Raw genomic sequence first — 21,471 nt, 5'->3', positions numbered from 1 at the left:
ATCTCACATGTGCCAAGTTCGTTGGAGGTAAGTGGACAACCATTGAGTTACCTTTGTCAACAAGAGACATCTTGCCAGTCTTTATTTCTTGTACATTTTTTTTTGTTTTTTGTTTTGTTTTGTGTTTGTTGTTTTATTGTTTTTTTAAGGCAGGGTTTCTACGTGTAGTTTTGGTGCCTGTCGTGGATCTCCATCCCTATCCCAGGCTGGCAGACTCAAACCCACAGAGGTTCACTTGTCTCTTCCTCCCAAGTGCCAGGATTAAAGGCACTTGCCAACACCGTCCAGCCAGGCTTTACATCTTTAGTGGTACTGGAGACCAAACCTAGGTCACACATGTACTAGGCAAGCCACTAAGCTATAGTACCATTTTCCCCAGGCATTCTTTCTTTCTTTTTACTTTATTTGAGACAGGATCTCACTCTGTGGCCAGGATTTCTATGAACTTTTTCATGGTGGGAATCCTCCTGCCTCAGCCTCCTGAGTTGTAACATTATTGACATGAGTCACCATGATGGCCTCCAACCCTCCCTTTGCTTTCTTTTCTGCGACAGGGTATACTAAGTTGTCCAGGTTGACCCTGAGGGGCCCTGTAGCACAATTTGGCCTCACATTTGATATTCTCTAGCATCAGGATCCTGAGTAGCTGAGATTACAGGATTGACCACCAGGCCAGCCTCCAATATTGCAAAAAACATGGCCATAGACTCTCCAGCAGTTGTGAGGATGAGGAGGAAGGACTCTAGGCTTAACAAAAGCCTGGGATCCATAGGGAGACCTTGTCTCATAAAATTGATATCTATAGACAAAACACAGTGGTATGTCTTCATTTAAACCAATTGCACAAGGGTGGTAGGGGAAGTATAACCATGTTGTCAGTTATCAATTGTGTGTGTAGCAGTGTATACATGTCTGTTTGTCTGTGATGTGGAGGCCAAAGGTAGGTGTTGGCTATGTGTATAGTGGTGGTGTGTGTGTTGTAGTGTGTGATGTGTGGTGTGGAGCTTTGTGTGGTGAAGTGTTATGTGTGGTGTGGAGATGTGGGTGGTGTGGTGGTGGTGGTGGTGGTGGTTTGTGTGTGTGTGTGTCTGTCTGTCTTTCTTTCTGTCTGTGATGCTAGAGCAAGGCACTGACTATCATTCTCTCTGGCTATCTGCCATATTGCTTTGAGACTAACTCTCTAACTGAATGCAAGTTCAGTGTTGCAGCTAGACTGGCTGCCCAAGAGCTCCTGACATGTTCCTGTTGCTGCCCCAGTGCTTACCTCACAGTCCCCTCCATCTTCCCAGGCTATCCTTCCTTTTACACGGATCCTGGGGATCCAACTCAGGTCTTCGTGTTTGCAGAGCAAATGTTGTTTCTTACTTTCTCTGCCATTTTCCCAGGTATGCCACCTTATTTTCCTAGGCAGAGTCTCCAAGTGACCCTGGAATTGCATTTTGGGTAAGACTCTGGCCAGCCAAGTCAGCAGGATCTCCCTGTCTCTGCTCCCACAGCTTGAGGTTTACAGACTTGTGCTGCAGTCTCAGCTTTCACACAGGTCCTGGGGACCCAAACTTCAGGCCTCGTACTTGAACAGCAAACATTTTTTCTGCTCAGCCTTCTCCCTGTCTAACAACTTTGAATGTTTAAATGATGGAGACGACCTCAATATTACACAGGAGACACAGTAACAGAACATCCATTGATCATCTGTGCTGTGGGATGTCTTTCCGTATGCTGTGAATATGTGTTGTTACCATTGGTTAATAAAGAGACTGCTTTGGCCTGTGGTAAGACAGGTTATAGCCAAGCAGGAAATCCAAGCTGAGATACAGGGAGAAGAAAGTGAGGGGAGATGCTCCAAGCCGCCAAGGGAGCAAGATGTACCAGAACACAGTAAAGACACGAGATTCATTGCGATACATAGATGAACAGAAACGGGTTGATTTAAGATGTAATAACTAGATAGCAATAAGCCTGAGCCATAAGCCAAACACTTCGTAATTAATGTTGAGCCTATGAATGATTATTATAAAAACAGCTCCTGCATGACCAGGCAGAACTGAGAAACTTCCATGTATACATCTGAAATTCTATTAACCTTGGGGACTGGGCTTGCATTTAACAAGCTTTGCAACAGTAGCACAAGTCATTTGAGGCACTCTAGGTGCACAGCAGACCTCATGAGGAAGAAGCTGGTGAGGACAGTCAAGCTCTGGCCTGTCCCTAGGGAATGGCTAACATTCCTAGAGCAGAGCAAAGGTCCAGAATAAGAGAATGAACCGCCCATCATTTCATGTCCTGTGAAGGTGGGGACGTTTCTCAGACCATGTAAGCAGTTCCTGTGACTGCCAAGGAGCACTAGGACCACCAGAACTATGTGGAGGAGGGACCCTTCAGCCTCTATGATCCTTTCTGAATCACAAAGTCGGAGGTACCTCTCCACCTGCCTCCCTGAGGATTGTCTAGTCCTACCTGAGCCTGGGCATTCCAGCTCTGAGTGGGTTAGCTCAGGTGAGGGTTCTAGACAAGCCGCAGGAGCAGGCACAGAGGGGAGTACGACAGGAAGCCAAGGAGACAGAACTCTACTCACCCCTTGAGTGTCTGACCCCTGTATAGAAGATCCGGAAGGCCTTCATTTCCCCTTCCCTTCACCATGAATATAGAAATAGCGGCCGCCTTTATTGCCCTGTATATCTGGGGAAAGTGAGGCAGAAAACACTCAGGGACACTCTCACACTAGAGCCCCTTGTGCCTAGGACAGGACACAGGAGGTGAAGGCCACAAAGGAGGCTCAGGTACTCACTCTGGGCTCTGCAGATGGCACCAACAAGGAGAGCCAAGGTCAGCAACAGCAGCATGGCTCCTGAGGGTTTGGGGCACAAGACTTCAAAAGGGCTCTGAGGAAAAGACACCAGATTTGGGATTACAACACTCCAGATTGAGACAAGGGAACATTTGGGAACCCTCTTTTTCCACAGTCTCTGAAGGCTTCAAAAGGGTCCTGGGATGGTTTCACCCACATGCCCACACTGCAACGCCCCCAATGTCACGGTGCTTCCATTCCAACTCAGCTCTTAGCACGAGATCCCATGATGTCATATCACACTGGGCTCCCCAAAGTCTAAAGCTACTCCTGGAGAAACCCCATATTGCAAACCTCTCCATCTGTCCCTCATGGTTCAGTCTCTATCTGGCTCAACACATCCTCTGTTTCCCCTCTGGCATCTCCTGCTCCACCTCCTGCCTTACCTGTGCTGTGTGGTCTGAGCCCCTTGGGTGGTTCCTTTATACCCTGACACCACTTAACTATAGTACCTGTGGGACCTCCACAGTCCCGCCCTTCGCAGGGTTTACTGCAAGAATATGTATATATTTCCGGGACATCCTGGGACTCTATTTGTGTTCCTCATCTCTACTTTTGAACAAATGAACCTCACAGTCCATGCTGTCCTCTGCAATCCTGTTAAATCCCACCTGGACACATAGGTTTCAGAACTGAAAGAGGGAGAATGTGTTCACACTGTTGATTTCTATAAATCCAGACCAAGCAGGTTTCTACAGCCAAGAAATATGATTGTCCCCAGTACATGAGATGTGCAGAGTCCTGAACATGTGTGAGGAGAAATCAGATGCATCCTGCTCATGGCTTCCCATGGAAAATTGGGTCCAGGTCTGTACTGGCAGAATGTGCCACATAGGCCCCACCTCCCTTCCTTTTATGGCTTGTTACCTGAGATCTTTTCAGAGTTTTCACTTAAAACACCTGTGTCATGCATGTCCCTTCCAGACACTGCTCATAGCAGCTCCCACCAACTGAGCAGACAGAGTTCTCAACATAGCCCTCAGTCCTCCAGGCAGCCCTGAGCCTGCCCTCACTACAATGCCCATTTTATAGCCTAAGAAAAGGAGGTACCAAGTGGTTTAGACCTGGTGTATCAGCCTCTCCTTGGGACCCACAGATTCTTTCTGTCTCCACTCCTCTGGGACACATGCCTCATCCTCTAGTTCCCAGGATGTCTGGTCCAGGTGGACAGTTGTATCAATGTGGCCAACTCTACCCTAGCACTCATCCTTGCTTGAATCTTTTGCAGAGTCTGTCCAGCTCACCGTTTCCCATCTAGGGCCTCCTCCCCTTTCACCCCGAGGAGGCAGCAGCCACATTGAGACCCCTCTGCTCAGGCAAATTGACCAGAGATGGACCTTGACCTCAGTGGGCGTTCTCTGTGACCAGCAAGGCAGAACCTACTCTACTGGTGTTGTCCAGTGGGAGTCGGAGGTCCCTGGCAGCTGTTGTACTAAGCAAAGAGGAGAAGTCCCCTCTCCACGTCTTCTAGACTATTCTTAACCCCAGGTTTGTTGTTCTTACATGCTAAGTTGCATCCCAAATCCGCCAGCCTCCAAGGAAATGTAGAAAGGAATGAATACTGTTTTTGTTTAAGTATTGTCATTTACCTATTTATTTACTTGTTGGACTCTGTTTATTGAATGGGGAGTACCTTGTGCCATGGCATGCTTGCAGAGGTCAGAGAACAGTTTGTTAAGTCAGTTCTCTCTTTCCCTTGGGTAAGCTCAGGGACCAACCTCAGACTGCCAAGCCTGGCAGCAAGACCCTTACCTGCAGAGCCATCCCAGGCCATCAGCTACATGTGTTGAAGTTCTGAGAGTTGAATAGAGCCTGACACATGCTATTTGTCTGTCTATCTGTCTTTTTGTCTATCTATCTATCTATCTATCTATCTATCTATCTATCTATCTATCTATCTATCTATCTATCTATCTGTCTGTCTTTTTGTCTATCTATCTATCTATCTATCTATCTATCTATCTATCTATCTATCTATCTATCTATCTATCTATCTATCTATCTATCTTACTATCTATCTATCTGTATGTCTGTCCATCTATCTATCTATCTATCTATCTATCTATCTATCTATCTATCTATCTATCAACTTAACTACCTATGTCTTTCTGTTTCTTTTTTAAACAGGATCTCACAGATTGAGGTTAAACAGATTGGCCTTGAACTTCTTCATGGAGGAAACCTTCCTGCCTCAGTCTCCTGAGAGCTGACATTATGGGCATGAGCCTCCATGCCAACCTCAACCCACTTTTTACTTTATATTTTGAGACAAGAGTTCCACTAAGGTGTCCAAGTTGACCTTGAAGTGACTCTGTAGCCAGATTGGTCTGGATTTGTGATCCTCCTGTGCCAACCTCCTGGGATTACAGGACTACACCACAAACCAGGCTCTGAACATTTCCTTTTTAAAGTATAACTATAGCCGAGTGTGGTGTTGCCTGCCTGTAATCTCCAGCAGTTGTGAGGCTGAGATGGAATAATCCAGGCTGTAGGCTGGCCTGGGTTACATAGTGAGACCTGTAGACATAGCACAAAATTAAAATATGCTTCTGTTGTCATTACTGAAGTGTGTGTATGATTGCATGTCTTCAAGCATGTGTGGGAGTACATGAATGCTTCATATGCATGTCACTATGCAGAGGTCAGAGCAGGACAAAGAGTTTGTTCTTTTATCTCCTTCTACCTTAGTGCCTGGTGACATGTCTCTCACTGGCCTTCCAGTTGTTCCCCTGGGCTGGCTGGCTGGGCAAAGCGCTCTTGATATCTGTCTGTCTCTTCCTACCATGTCCCATGCTGATTGTATAGACACTCATAGCCATTCAGGAATTTTTTTAACCTGAGTGCTGGGTGTCCCAACTCACGTCCTCGGGTTTGTGGAGGAAGTGCTCTTACTTGTGGGGCCTTCTCACCAGCTCCCCAACCTTGTTCTTTGAGGCAGGGTCACTGAACCTGAAGCTTTGTATTTTGGGCTAGAATTCTGTGGGTGATGGGAATCCAAACTAGGGCCTTATACTGCCCAACAAGCATGTTTACTCACTGAACTATCTCCTCAGTACCCCAATATTCAGATTTTAAAGAATAAGCATATGCTAAACACTGTACATGCCAAGATATCTTTCAAGAGTGTTCATTGTTTGTCTGCAATTTGATTACCCTGGGGGACTTTGCCTGTATTTGCCAAACTTGGCAATAGTAACTCCAAATCCCAAGATTCTTAGGGTGCTGTGGGAGAAAGGCAGAGCCCTAGAGGTGGACACTGATGAGGACAGTCAAAATCTGGCCTGTCCCAAGAGACTGGTTGGCCTCCTGGAGCAGAGCAAAGGTCCAGAGAAGGGGTCTGCATGCCTGGGGTCTGCAAAGCTCTCAGCTCACATGAGCAGTTTCTGTCACTACCAAGAAGCCCTAAGGCCACCAGACTTAACTGGAAGAGAGACCTTCCAGCTTCCATGATCACTTCTGATCCCGAAGTCCCTGCCCATGTGCCTAACTGATGAGGGGTTGCAGCCCTTCCCAAGCCCGGGCATTCCAACCCTGAGTGGGTTAGCTCAGACCAAAGTGAAGAGCAAAGAGACATGGGTGAGGAAGATCAGTGAATCTGCTAAGTAGATAAGCCACAGGAGGTGGGCACAGCCAGGGCATGCTAAGGAAGCCCAGGAGCCTTAACCCTTCTCATCCCTGATGATGTCCTGGATTTCCACCCGGCTCATAACCTCTGATTGCCTTGTGTCTCTGAAGAAAGGGAGACAAAGGGAAAGGCATTAAGAGAGAGCTCAGAGCCAGTTTCTCACTTCCAGAGGACAAGTTGACCAGGTAGCTGTGTGGAGGCCTGCGGATTGTGGAGACAATGAAAAAGTTAGAACAGGAGTGGAAAGGAGGGCCAGTCAATGCCGGACAGTGCCTGAGTTTATTTCACAGGCAGCTGATATACAAACTTGATGGGTGGAAGTAGAACAATGCATAGCACAGGCATTCAACCATTGTCTGTCCTGTCCTTGGGTCAAGGAGCAGGCCATTTCATTTTCTATCTTGATGTACCTCCCAGCTGGATGTCAGCAGCCTGAAGCCAGAAGCAGCCTGTGTCTAGCGGGGCTTCCCATGGGCTAATCAGGACTTTCTCACAGCCCTGGAGCAAGCAAGCCTGAACACTATTGACTCAGAATAGACTTCGGATTCAACCTGGGAAACTGAGTCACTGTGGGATCCCACAATTCATCCTTTTTTAATATTTGAGTTGAAGAGGTAGTCCTCTTGATTATATATCCTTTTTTATTGATTACATAGACTGGTTTTCCATTAGATGAGCCATTAGTAAAAATCAAAGCAGTATCTTTTAATGGAATTTTAAAATTTTTTTTATTTCATTTTATTTTATTTTACAATACCATTCAGTTCTACATATCATCCATGGGTTCCCCTATTCTCCCCCCTCCCACGCCCTCCCATTATCCCCAGCCTACCCCCATTCCAACCTCCTCCAGGGCAAATCCTCCCCTGAGGACTGCGATCAACCTGTAGACTCACTCCAGGCAAGTCCAGTCCCTTCCTCCCAGACTGAGCCAAGTGTCTCTGCATAAGCTCCAGGTTTCAAACAGCCAATTCATGCAATGAGCACAGGACTTGGTTCCACTGCCTAGTTGCTTCCCAAACTGATCAAGCCAATCAATTATCTCACCTGTTAAGAGGGCCTGATCCAGCTGGGGGCCCTTCAGCCTTTGGTTCATAGTTCATGTGTTTCCATTCATTTGGCAATTTTTTTTTCAATAATTGAGTAAAACTGAAATTTATTATAAGCCACAGTCATCCTATGCACCTCCATGCTATATATATAGTCTCCATGGTTCTATGGGTTGTGGTCTGATTGTTCTTTATTTTATATCTAGAATCCACTTATGAGTGAGTACATACCATGACTGTCTTTCTGGGTTTGGACCTCAATCAGGAAGATTTTTTTCTAGTTCCATCCATTTGCCTGCATATTTCATACTTTCATTGTTTTTCTCTGCTGAGTAGTACCCCATTGTGTATATGTACCACATTTTTTTCATCCATTCTTCCGTTGATGGGCATCTAGGTTGTTTCCAGGTTCTGGCTATTACAAATAGTGCTGCTATGAACATAGCTGAGCATGTATCTTTATGGTATGAATCAGCATTCCTTGGGAATATGCCCAAGAGTGGGATGACTGGGTCGTGAGGTAGTTGGATTCCTAATTTTCTGAGAAACCACCATACTGATTACCACAGTGGTTGTACAAGTTTACATTCCCACCAAAAGTGGAGGAGTGTTCCCTTTGCTCCACATCCTCTCCAACATTGACTGTCATTGGTGTTTTTGATCGTAGTCATTCTGACAGGTGTAAGGTGGTATCTCAGAGTCATTTTGATTTGCATTTCTCTGATGATTAAGGATGTTGAGCATTTCTTTAAATGTCTTTCAGCCATTTGTGATTCTTGTTTTGTGAATTCTCTGTTTAGCTCTTTAGCCCATTTTTTAATTGGACTGTTCAGTATTTTGATGTCTAGTTTCTTGAGTTCTTCATATACTGTGGAGATCAATCCTCTGTCAGATGTGGGGTTGGTGAAGATCTTTTCCCATTCTGTTGGCTATCTTTTTGTCTTATTGACTGTGTCTTTTGTCCTGCAAAAGCTTCTCAATTTTGAGAGGTCCTATTTATTAATTGTTGTGCTCAGGGTCTGTGCTGTTGGTGTTTTATTTAGGAAATGGTCTCTGGTGCCAAAGTGTTCAAGAGTGCTCCCTACTTTCTTTTCTATTAAGTTTAATGTAACTGGATTTATGTTCAGGTCTTTGATCCACTTGGACTTGAGTTTTGTGCATGGTGACAGATATGGATCTATTTGTAATCTTTTACATATTGACATCCAGTTATGCCAGCACCATTTGCTGAAGATACTTTCATTTTTCCACTGTATAGTTTTGGCTCTTTTGTCAAAAACCAGGTGTTCATAAGTGCATGGATTAATGTCAGGGTCTTCAATTCGATTCCATTGGTCCATATGTCGGATTATATACCAGTACCAAGCTGTTTTTATTACAATAGCTCTATAGTAGAGTTTGAGGTCAGGGATGGTGATGCCTCCAAGGGTTGCTTTATTGAATCGGATTCTTTTAGTTATCCTGGGTCTTTTGTTTTTCCATATGAAGTTGAGTTTTTTTCTTTCCAAGTCTGTGAAGAATTGTGTTGGGATTTTGATGGGGATTGCATTGAATCTGTAGATTGCTTTTGGTAAGATGGCCATTTTTACTATGTTAATCCTACCTATACATGAGCATGGGAGATCCTTCCATTTTCTGATATCTACTTCAATTTTTTTCTTTAGAGATTTAAAGTTCTTATCAAAAAGGTCTTTACTTGTTTAGTTAGTGTTATCCCAAGGTATTTTATATTATTTGTGGCTATTGTAAAGGGTGATGTTTCTCTGACTTCTTTCTCAGAGCCCGTTTATCATTTGTGTATAAGACGGCTACTGATTTTTTTGAGTTGATCTTGTATCCTGCCACTTTACTGAAGGAGTTTATCAGCTGTAGGAGTTCCCTGGTAGAGTTTTGGGGGTCACTTATGTATACTATCATATCATCTGCAAATAGTGAAAGTTTGACTTCTTCTTTGCCAATTTGTATCCCTTTGATCTCCTTTTGTTGACTTATTGCTCTAGCTAGAACTTCTAGTACTATATTGAAGAAATATGGGGAGAGTGGACAGCCTTGTCTTATTCCTGAATTTAGTGGTATCGCTTTGAGTTTCTCTCCATTTAATTTTATGTTTGCTGTTGGGGAATTTTTATTATTATAAATTAGGAAAAATTAAAGAATGTATCTGTGCAAAGTTGCATAATTTACAAGCAGGAAAATAATTATCAATTTGACCTAAAACTTGAGCAAAAGCAATTGCTCAAGAGTCATTATTTTGAAATAGCCAATCAATTTGTTGTTGAGTGAATGGCATATTAATAATCTCAGGTTCTTTGCCAAAATATTTTTTAGATTTAATTTGACTCTTTTGTATTAGACATGTTATAGGTTGTTAATATAAATTTAATATTTTAACTGGTGAAATAAAAGATGTAACCATAAAGGAGGATTGTTTTGTCATAATATTGCTGTAGGAGTAAGTCTAGTGGGCAGGATATGTGTTTGTCAAGGTTGATCCTAATCAATGAAATGTATTGGTTGACACTGAATAGCATTTTCAACCTGTGAATGAACCTGGCTTTTTTGTGTGTGGTTTTTTGAGACAGGATTTCCCTGTGTAGCTTTGTGCCTTTTCCTGGAACTCACTTAGTAGCCCAGGCTGACCTCGAACTCATAGGAATCTGCCTGGCTCTGTCTCCTGAGTGCTGGGAGTAAAGGTGTGTGCCACCACTGCCCCGCCCTGTTCTTTTTAATTAATTGTCTAGGCGAATTAGGATCATTATCTCTTGTTAAAATATGACTCAAAGGTTCTAAATCATCAGTAGATAATTTTAAATAAGATTGCAATCATTGAATATCCGCTAATAACTTCTGAAAATTATTTAAAGTTTTCAACCTATTTTTTCTTCAGTTTTTCAAGACAGGGTTTCTCTGTGTAGCTTTGTGCCTTTCCTTGATCTTGCTCTGTAGGCCATTCTGGCCTCGAACTCAAAAAGATCCGCCTGCCTCTGCCTCCAGAATGCTGGGATTAGAGGCATGCGCAACCGCCGCTTGGCCTCAACTTATCTTTTTATCTTTAAGTTTTGAAGCTTTACTTTTTTGGGATATAATATATATTCTAAATATTGAAGAGGCAGAATCTTTAGCTATTTTTTTAAAATTAAATACCAACCAGAATTAACCTGATATGGTTAAATCTGCAACATATCTCCGAGTTCTTCTTTGAATTTAGTATAGTTTTATATCTCTTTGGCCTTCTGTATTTTCATGAACCTTTAGGCTAGGCATTTTTCTATGTTCTTTTGCATAAGCCAGACATAAACAATTATTTTTTTAAATTTTAGTCTTTTGACTTCTCTTTTTTTTTTTTTGAAAACATACAAATTTTCATCAAAGTCCTTTTTCTTGTGGTTTCTTTCCAACAGTTTAGAACATTGTATAAGTATAACATTTCAAACAAGAATAGAAACATATGGATATATATGCATATATCATAATAAAAACTTACATTTGCATAAATATATAAAAAACCTGTATCAAGCGAAACATTTGAGATTAGTAGCAGTTTTTCTAATCTTAATCAATGAAGGGTTCCAACTCTGTTTTAATATGGGGATGAGAGCATGTTTATGTGTTTTCACAGGAGGAAAATGAAGCTCCTTGGCTGCCTGAGCGTTTAATATGATATATGGAACAGAGAAATGCTGGTCCTAATGTTGCTGATGGTCATCCAGAGGCACCAAGTGAGACCTATTGGCCCTATATTTGTGATCCTCCTGTGTTACATCCTGTGATTTGGGAAGGAAGGGAGACTGTGGTCGCAGTCAATGATACCCCACAATTAGATCAACTTGCCATTCAAGAATTCCTTATTGCTCAAAATTTTTGTTGTTTTGGATATGATAAAAGAATTCATTTATGTTTTGCAAAAGAAATATTACTTTAGATGGATGTCTTAGAAAGTTTTCAAAACAAATAATGGGGCAAGATAAACTTTGTACTGGTTATACAAAGTTATTGTTTCCTCAAAGTAATTGGGGAAGTAATATTTCACCCCCTCAATGATTGCCTCTATGAACAAAAGAATTATGAGAGTCTAACAGAACTTTGTTATGGAGGTGATGTACTTGCATTGTTCCTTTAAAATACAACATCACAGGGACACAACAATATATTCTTGACTGATCTGGAAATCAATATGATTATAATGACTCTTATTCTATGTCTACAGCTGAATCTTGGGACTATCAACTGGAATTTGGTATTCCAGTACAGGGTTTTCACAAGGTTATGTTGGAAACTTGCTCCTGCCATGAGGACAATGACAGGACATTCCAGTTCATCAAAATCTATTGGTCACCAGGCAGCAGTGGCGCACGCCTTTAGTCCTAGCACTAGGGAGGCGGAGCCATCTGGATCTCTCTGAGTTTGAGGCCAGCCTGGTCTACAGAGCGAGATCCAGGACAGGTAACAAAACTATACAGAAACCATATATCGAAAAACCAAAAAAAGATTAAAAAAAAAACCTGTTTGTCCTTTGATTGAGAATATCTTCGCTTATATCATATTACCTGTGTCCTTTTAGTTGGAGAGGTAAATATTTTTATAAATAGTTCTATATTTACTATATCATGTTTTAATTGCATTTTGAATAATTATATTTCTCAAATAGACAATCATACTCATATAATAATGTTAAACCAACCTTCTTTTATAGTAAAGACTATATATATATAAATGATCCATGATTTGTTGAAAATGGTTACAAATGATTAAAAAAGCTTTAGATAGATAACAGCATGTTGTTGGATTAGTTTTAGCAGAAATTGCAGCCGTTGTTACCTTACTTGCTACTACTATGATGGCTTTCTCTCAGTCCAATCAGACAGTGGGATTTGTTAATGAGTTATATAAGAATGTTTCTATGACATTAAAAACACAAAAAGATAAAGATATAAAAATGGAACATAAATTGAATGCCTTATATGAGATGGCACAATTTTAGGGAGATGAGCTCCAAAGCCTAAAACTAGAATACATTTAAATGTTATGCTAATAATGAATGGAATTATATTACATCTTCAATATATAATGAAATGTTGTTGAATGGGAAAGAGTTAATGCACATATTAAAGGAATTTGGCATGATTGCAATGAATCTTTAGATTTGGCTAAATTACATCAAGTGATTATAAAAATAAAAAAAGGCTAAATTAGATTTTGATATGGCTAAAACAGCTGAAAAAATGTTGGAACATTTTGTAAAAAGGTGATTACATCAGGCTCACCATTTACTTCACTGTCAAAATACATTTTAATTATTGGGATATATGTCTTAATAGAATTAATCTGATTTTCTATGGTTTTCAAGCTGATTACAAACTTGCTATGAAAATTGGGCTCAGAACTTCATGGAGTAAAACTCCACATACTCCCTTGACTTATGATACCAGAGGATGACAACCAAAGACAGGTAAGCTTTCTTTGCCTCCTTTCAACCTAAGACAGGACATGAATGATGGAATTCATGCTCCCATGATGGGCAAAATTGGAGTCTGCTAAGGAAACACCTAAGACAGGCACAGTCATCTGGGATACTCATTGGAGTCTTAACATAAATAAAAAAGGAGGAATGGCTGGGGCCCACAACTGACTTAGTTTCCCAGTTTGAATCTGAAGTCAATTCTGATTCAATAGAGTTCAGGCTTGCTTGCTCTGGCTGGCCAGGCTTACCACAAATGCAACTCCAGGGTCACTTGGAGACTCTGCCTAGGAAAATAAGGTGGCATACCCGGGAATATAACAGAGAAGTAAGGAAGAACATTTGCAGACCATCCCCAGGATTCGCGTAAAAGGAAGGAGTAGCCTGGCAACATGGAGGGGACCGTGAGTTAAAACACTGGGGCAGCAACAGTAACATCTCAGGAGCTCTTGGGCAGCCAGTCTAGCTGCAACACTGAACTTGCATTCAGTAAGAGAACTTGTCTCCAAGCAATAAGGCAGCTAGCCAGAGAGAAAGATAGTCAGTTCCCTGCTCTACCCTCTGCAGGATCAAAAACATGCATCACAGACAGTCAGAGATACACACACACACACACACACACACACACACACACATATATATATATATATACACACACACACACACACACACACACACACACACACACAGTCATCAACAAAACCAACACCAACACCACCACAACAACAAACACATCATCGCATCAACAAACACATACACACACACACAAGGAGAATGATCAGGGAATATCACCAACACCACAACACGGACAAACAGACATGTATACATAGCCTACACACACAATTCAGAACTGACAACATGGTTATACTTCCCCTACCTCTTTTGTGGTATTGAGGGTTGAAATCAAGACATATCACTGTGTTTTATCTATAACTATCAATTTCATGAGAAAGGGTCATTCTATGTATCCCATGCTGGTATTAAACCTAGAGTCCTTGTACCTCATCTTCACAACTGCTGGGGAGTGATATGGGTCGCAGGAATATATCATAAGAACTCAGCTGGTTATGACAAAGTCACTACCTGGAGGGATCAAGGATTTCCTCCAGAGGAAGCCAAATTCCAAGGAGTTTCTGGTGTTATTTGGATTGTTATAGATCAGCTGTATTCTGTTATGAAAATCATGTGTGCCTTCATAGTTTTCCCAATAGATTTTTTCATAAGAATGGCTAACAGTGTGTACTGTTCACTCTCTGGACAAACACATTCAAGGATTAAGGTGTGTGCCACAACACCTGGCCATATTTTTTGTTCACTATATCAGACTTTAACCACTTGGGGAAATTGAGTCATAACAAAATAAGAATGTAGTGGTTTGAATGAAAATGGCCCTCAAGGTGTGGCCTTGTTGGAGGAAGTAGGTCACTGTGGGTGGGCTTTGGAGTTTTAGAAGCTGAAGCCAGGCCCAGTGTCTCTCTCTCTTCCTGCTGCCCACCCATCCAGATGTAGAACTCTAGCACCATTTTGCCTGATGTTGCCATGGTTCCTGCCATGACAATAATGGACTAAACTTCTGAAACTGTTAGACAGCCACAATGAAGTATTTTCCTTTATAAGAGTTATTGTGGTTAAGATGTCTCTTTACAGCAATACAAACCTTAATTAAGACAAAGAGTTTCTTTAAATTTTTTTTCTTTTTTTTTTTGTTTCCTTTTTTTTTATTTTACAAGACCATTCAGTTCCACATAATAGCCACAGATTCTCCTGTTCTCCCCCTCTGGCCCCCCTCCCCCTCCCCCCAGCCCACCCCCCCCCCCCCCGTTCCCACCTCCTCCAGATCAAGGTCTCCCCCGAGGACCGGGATCGACCTGATAGACTCAGTCCAGGCAGGTCAAGTTTCTTTAAATTTTTTAAAGTTTTTATTAGCTTAGATGTCTGAGTGTTTTGCCTGCATATATATAAGTGACATTCATTCATTCATTCATGAATACTAAATAATAAGTGCAAGCTAAGAATATGGCTCAGTGCTATAGTACTTGCCAAGCATCCATGAGGCCCTAGATTTAATCCCCAACTGCTTAGTAGATGCATTTCAGGCAGCCTAGCTTTGTGAGGGAGGATAGTGCCCAGGACAAGAGAAGGGAAGGGAAGAGGTGGCTGGAGATCGGGAGGTCTGGAGAGGAACAGGAGACAATGGCACCTGCTCAAATACAGTTACAGGGGACCACTGCAAAGCCAGGCCCCGCCAGCTTGGTCAACACACATTGAGCTCTTTCTGCAGGCCCCGAGGTGCTTTGAGACAGGCAGTGGCTGGATGCTGACCTCATTCTGGGGCCCTCAGGCCTGCTGAGTTGACCTAGGGTTTTCTGTGTGAACCCTGACTCAGTGCTCAGGTGCAGGTCCAAAAAGTGGGGAGGTACAGGAAGCTCTGGGGGAACTCAACCCCATCCCATTTGGTGACAAGGACTACTCAGGCTCATATGGATGCACGGAGTTTATTGGACACAGAGATACAGGATCTTTGGGTCTTTGCGCCCTCCAGCGCAGGGTTACCAGGTACACTCGTCCCTCCAGGTGGGTGAGTTTGGCTGAGAGGAAGTCATAAAACATGGAGATGCAGGACTGAGATCTGAGCTCACTACTAATCTTACTCATCTTCCTTCTGCTATTCATCATCATCATCATTATATCTCTGTTTTTCTCGTTTGCCTTTGTCTTTAACTGTTTTACCTTGCCAGTCTTTGTCATTGTCAGGGTCAGGTATTGGTTCTCTTTGAGGCTTCTCTGGGTTATTAGTCCATTTCAAGCCTATCCCGCTTAGGCAGACAACTGAGTGCATGCCACTGACAGTCTGGAGACGCTGGTCTGGACCTCCACTCTCTTCAATTGGACGGCCCTTTTTTATACCAAAGGAAAACTGGGTCCCCTTATTGGTAGTGAAGGTCAGAGAGGACAGGCACATTCCCACATTGCCATGCACCTTTATGATATGCTCGCCATCCTTCAGAAGAAAATCTTCATAACTTGTTGAATGGCCTCCATATACATCACTCCAGTGATTTTGAAACTTCAGCTGGATGCTGGAGAGAAATCAAGTCAGTGCAACCTCAGGAATTCCTGTTCTTACTCATAACTGTGCCCTGTCCTGGTTCCTGGTTCACAGTTGTCTCCAGAGGTGCCCAGCTCTGATATGGCAGCCTGAGTCCTTCCTCCTTCTGCCTCTTCCAGACACATCCCTTCTCACTGGTCCACATAGGGTCTGGCTCAGGTCATGCATCTGTGCCTGGGTGGCTAGATCTACCACTGCAGGACATTCTGAGCCTGAATCCTTTGCAGGTCTGCCCAAGTCACAGTTTCCCATCTGGAGCCTCCTCTGTCTGACCCAAATGAGGCAGCATCCACAATGACACCCCTCTGCTCAGGTCAGCAGACCTTACAGGCAGAGACCAGGGAGAAACTGTCATTTCTCCTAGTGTTGTCAGGAGGGAACAGGAGAGCCCTTGGAGATGTTCTACAGAGCAAAGAAGTCTTCTACACTATTGCTAATGCCAACTGCCTTCTCTTGCAATATAAAAGGCATACCAAATCAGATTCCAGATATAACGCAGGAAGGATATCCAATTCACAAAAATTTCAGATGACCATGAGTAATTTCCAGTGCAAGTACATTTTGTGTTGTATGGTTCATTTCCTCATTTTTGACATTGATTTATTATTTATTTTTTGCATGTGACAGTGTGTGTGTGTGTGTGTGTGTGTGTGTCTGTCTGTCTGTCTGTCTGTCTATGAGGCATGTTTTGAGCATGCAGTGGCTTAGCAGGGAACTGACTATCTTTCTCTCTGGCTATCTGCCTTATTGCTTGGAGACAAGCTCTCTCACTGAACGCAAGTTCAGTGTTGCAGCTAGACTGGATGCCCAAGAGCTCCTGAGATGTTCCTGTTGCTGCCCCAGTGCTTAACTCACAGTCCCCTCCATCTTGCCAGTCTACTCCTTCCTTTTACACGGGTTCTGGTGATGCAACTCAGGTCTTCGTGTTTGCAGAGCAAATGTTCTTTCTTACTTTCTCTGCCATTTTTCCAGGTATGCCACCTTATTTTCCTAGGCAGAGTCTCCAAGTGACCCTGGAATTGCATTTTGGGTAAGACTCTGGCCAGCCAAGTCAGCAGGATCTCCCTGTCTCTGCTCCCACAGCTTGAGGTTTACAGACTTGTGCTGCAGTTCTCAGCTTTCACACAGGTCCTGGGGACCCAAACTTCAGGCCTCGTACTTGAACAGCAAACATTTTTTTCTGCTTAGCCTTCTCCCTGTCTCCCAACTTCGAATGTTTAAAGGATTTAGATGACCTCAATATTACACAGAACACACAGTAAAAGAACATCCATTGATCATCTGTGCTATAGGATGTCTTTCCGTATGCTGTGAATATGTGTTGCTACCATTGGTTAATAAAGAGACTGCTTTGGTCTGTGGTAAGACAGGTTATAGCCAGGCAGGAAATGCAAGCAGAGATACAGGAGGAAGAAAGACAGACTGAGGGGAGATGCTCCAGGCCGCCAAGAGAGCAAGATGTACCAGAACACAGTAAAGACATAAGACTCATGTCAATACACAGATGAATAAAACAGATTGATTTAAGATGTAATAACCAGCTAGCAATAAGCCTGAATTATAGACCAAACTGTTTGTAATTAATGTTAAGACTCTGAATGATTATTATAACACTGGCTCCTGCATATCTTGGGCAGACCCGAGAAACTTCCATCTATACATCTGAAATTCTATTAACCTTGGGCACTGTGCTTGCATTTAACAAGCTTTGCAACAGTAGCACAAGGCGTTTGAGGCACTCTAGGAGTACAGCAGACCTCATGAGGAAGAAGCTGGTGAGGACAGTCAAGCTCTGGCCTGTCCCTAGGGAATGGCTGGCCTTTTAGAGCAGAGCAAATGTCCAGAATAAGAGAGTGAACCCCACATCATTTCATGTCCTGTGAAGGCAGGGACGTTTCTCAGACCATGTAAGCAGTTCCTGTGACTGCCAAGGAGCACTAGGACCACCAGAACTATGTGGAGGAGGGACCCTTCAGCCTCTATGATCCTTTCTGAATCACAAAGTTGGAGGTACCTCTCCACCTGCCTCCCTGAGGATTGTCTAGTCCTACCCGATCCTGGGCATTCCAGCTCTGAGTGGGCTAGCTCAGGTGAGGGTTCTAGACAAGCCACAGGAGCAGGCACAGCTGGGGAGTACTACAGGAAGCCAAGGAGACAGAACTCTACTCACCCCTTGAGTTCTCTGGCCACTGTATAGAAGATCCGGATGGCCTTGATTTCCCCCTTCTCTTCACCATGAATGTAGAAATATTTGCCGGCTTTATTGCCCAGTATATCTGGGGAAAGTGAGGCAGAAAACACTCAGGGCCACTCTCACACTAGAGCCCCTTATGCCTAGGACAGGACACAGGAGGTGAAGGCCACAAAGGAGGCTCAGGTACTCACTCTGGGCTCTGCAGGTGGCACCAGCAAGGAGAGCCAAGGTCAGCAACAGCAGCATGGCTCCTGAGGGTTTGGGGTACAAGTCTGGTGCTTAGAACCACAGGGAGATGACAAGACTTCAAAACGGCTCTGAGGAAAAGACACCCGATTTGGGATTACAACACCCCAGATTGAGACAAGGGAACATTTGAGAACCCTCTTTTTCCACAGTCTCTGAAGACTTCAGAAGGGTCCTGAGAGGGTTTCACCCACATGCCCACACTGCAACCCCCCAATGTCACAGTGCTTCCATTCCAACTCAGCTCTTAGCAAGAGATCCCATGATGTCATATCACACTGGGCTCCCCAAAGTCTAAAGCTACTCCTGGAGAAACCCCATATTGCAAACCCCTCTATCTCTCCCTCATGGTTCAGTCTCTATCTGGCTCAGCCCATCCTCTGTTTCCCCTCTGGCCTCTCCTGATGCACCAGGCTGGACTGCTGCTCCTTCCTTACCTGTGCTTTGTGGTCTGAGCTCCTTGGGTGGTTCCTTTATACCCTGACACCACTTAACTATAGTACCTGTGAGACCTCCACAGTTATGCCCTTGGCAAATTTTCCTTCAAGATGATAGTTTCAACCATTCCCAAGCCTGGTCATTCTATCCCTGAGTGGGTTCGTTCAGACCAAAGTGAAGAGCAAGAGACATGGGTAAGGAAGATCAGTGAATCTTCTAAGTAGATAAGCCACAGGACGTGGGCACAGCCAGGGCATGCTAAGGAAGCCCAGGAGCCTTAACCCTACTCACCCCATGATGATGTCCTGGATTTCCACCCTGCTCTTAACCTCTGATTGCCTTGTGTCTCTGAAGAAAGGGAGACATAAGGGAAGGCATTAAGAGAGATCTCAGAGCCAGTTCCTCACCTCCAGAGGTCCTTTGCCTGGATCAGTGTCAGAGCCAGCCGACAAGTTGACCAGGTAGCTGTGTGGAGGCCGGCGGATTGTGGAGACAATGAAGAAAACAGAATAGAGTCGAAAGGATGGCCAGTCAATGCTGGACAGTGCCTGAGTTTATTTCACAGGCAGCTTATATACAAACTTGATGGGCGGAAGTAGAACAATGCATAGCACAGTCTTTTCACCATTATCTACCCTGTCCTTGGGTCAAGGAACAGGCTGTTTCACTTTCTATCTTGATGTACCTCCCAGCTGAATGTCAGCAGCCTGAGGCCAGCACAGCAGCTTGTGTATAGGTAGACAGTGTGTTCCTTCCCATGGGCTAGTCAGGACATTCTCACATACCTGGACCAAGCAAGCCTGAACTCTATTGACTCAGAATAGACTTCAGATTCAAACAGGGAAACTGAGTCACTGTGGGATCCCACAATTCCTCCTTTTTTAATATTTGAGTTCAAGCAGTAGTACTCTAGATTATATATCCTTTTTTATTGATTACATAGGCTGATTTTCCATTAGATGAGCCATTAGTAAAAATCAAAGCAGTATCTTTTATTGGAATTGGTATTATTATTTTAGGGAAAATTAAAGAACGTATCTGTGCAAAGTGTAATAATTTACCAGCAGGAAAATGATTATCAATTTGACCTAAAACTTGAGCAAAAGCAATTGTTCAAGAATCATTATTTTGAAATAGCCAATCAATTTGTTGTTGAGTAAATGGCATATTAATAATCTCAGGCTCATTGCCAAAATATCTTTTAGATCTAATTTGACTCTTTTGTATTAGACATGTTACAGGTTCTTAATATGAATTTAATATTTTAACTGGTAAAAGAGGAAGATGTAATCATAAAAGAGGACCATTTTGTCATAAAAATGCTATATGAGTAAGTCTAGTGGGTAGGACATATGTTTGTCAAGGCTGATCACAATCAATGTAATGTATTTTTTGATAGTGAATAGCATTTTCAACCTGTGAAAGAACCTGTATTTGTTTTTTTTTTTTAGTTAATTTCTAGGCCAATTTGGATCATTATCTCTTGCTAAAATATACCTTAAAAGTTCTAAATCATCAGTAGATAATTTTAAAATAAGATTAAAATCATTGAATATCCCCTAATAACTTCTAAAAATTATTTAATGTTTTCAACCTATCTTTTATCTTTAATTTTGCGGCTTTAGTTTTTTGGGATATAATATATATTCTAAATATTGAAAAGGCAGAATCTTCAGCTATTTTTTTAAAATTAAATACCAACCAGAATTAACCTGATATGGTTAAATCTGCAAAATATCATATAATTTTTTCTTTGAATTTAGTATAGTTCATATCTCCCTTGGCATATTTTAATGTTCATGTATCTTTAGGCTGGGCCTTTTTCTATGTTCTTTTGGATCAGTTAGACAAAAACAATTTTTTTTTTTAAATTTTAGTCTTTTGACTTCTCTTGCTTTTTAGAATACATGCAAATTTTCATCAAAGTCTTTTTTCTTATGGTTTCTTTCCAGCAGTTTAGAACATTGTATAAGTATAACATTTCAAACAAAAATAAAAACATAAGTATATATATGCAACATCATAATAAAAACTTACATTTGCATGAATATATAAAAACCTGTATCAAAGTGAAACATTTGAAATTAATAGCACTTTTTTATCTTAATCAATGAAGGGTCCCAACCCTGTTTTAATATGGGGATGAGAGCATGTTTATGTGTTTTCACAGGAGGAAAATGAAGCTCATTGGCTGCCTGAGCGTTTAATATGATGTATGGAACAGAGAAATGCTGGTCCTGATGTTGCTGATGGTCATCCAGAGGTGCCAGAGTGAGACCTATTGGCCCTATATTTGTGATCCTCCTGTGTTACATCCTGTGATTTGGGAAGGAAGGGAGACTGTGGTCGCAGTCAATGATACCCGGCTATTAGATCAACCTGCCACTCAAGAATTCCTTATTGCTCAAAATTTTTGGGTTTTTTTGGATATGATAAAAGAATTCATTTATTTTTTTGCAAAAGAAATACTACTTTAGATGGATGTCTTGGAAAGTTTTCAAAAC

General features: G+C 42.4%; 1 protein-coding gene and 1 long non-coding RNA gene across 3 annotated transcripts; one reads left to right on the top strand and one right to left on the bottom strand.

Moving 5' to 3' along the window:
• The first annotated feature begins 1,301 nt into the window (after positions 1–1,301).
• On the top strand, positions 1,302–11,417 carry LOC143274533 (uncharacterized). Its single transcript, XR_013053170.1, has 2 exons — positions 1,302–4,336; positions 11,142–11,417. It is a non-coding gene; the product is annotated as an uncharacterized LOC143274533 (long non-coding RNA).
• A 4,042-nt stretch (positions 11,418–15,459) lies between these two features.
• Positions 15,460–19,534, bottom strand: LOC102922566 (prostatic spermine-binding protein-like). Of its 2 annotated transcripts, none has more exons than XM_042283415.2 (4): positions 19,375–19,534; positions 18,475–18,600; positions 18,260–18,365; positions 15,460–16,060 (listed from the first exon to the last, which is right to left on the bottom strand). In XM_042283415.2, exons 2-4 carry the CDS (start codon positions 18,527–18,529, stop codon positions 15,646–15,648), a joined length of 576 nt encoding a protein of 191 aa, XP_042139349.2. In that variant the 5' UTR covers positions 18,530–18,600; positions 19,375–19,534; the 3' UTR covers positions 15,460–15,645. The 2 variants fall into 2 exon arrangements, with proteins under 2 accessions (XP_042139349.2, XP_076434093.1); XM_076577978.1 differs by having other exon boundaries at positions 19,259–19,524.
• Between the last annotated feature and the right edge of the window lie 1,937 nt (positions 19,535–21,471).

Source organism: Peromyscus maniculatus, chromosome 8, assembly GCF_049852395.1.
Source record: "Peromyscus maniculatus bairdii isolate BWxNUB_F1_BW_parent chromosome 8, HU_Pman_BW_mat_3.1, whole genome shotgun sequence".
Classification (NCBI taxonomy): domain Eukaryota; kingdom Metazoa; phylum Chordata; class Mammalia; order Rodentia; family Cricetidae; genus Peromyscus; species Peromyscus maniculatus.
Note: the sequence above shows the minus strand (reverse complement) of the source record. Positions and strands in the feature narration are given on the sequence as shown.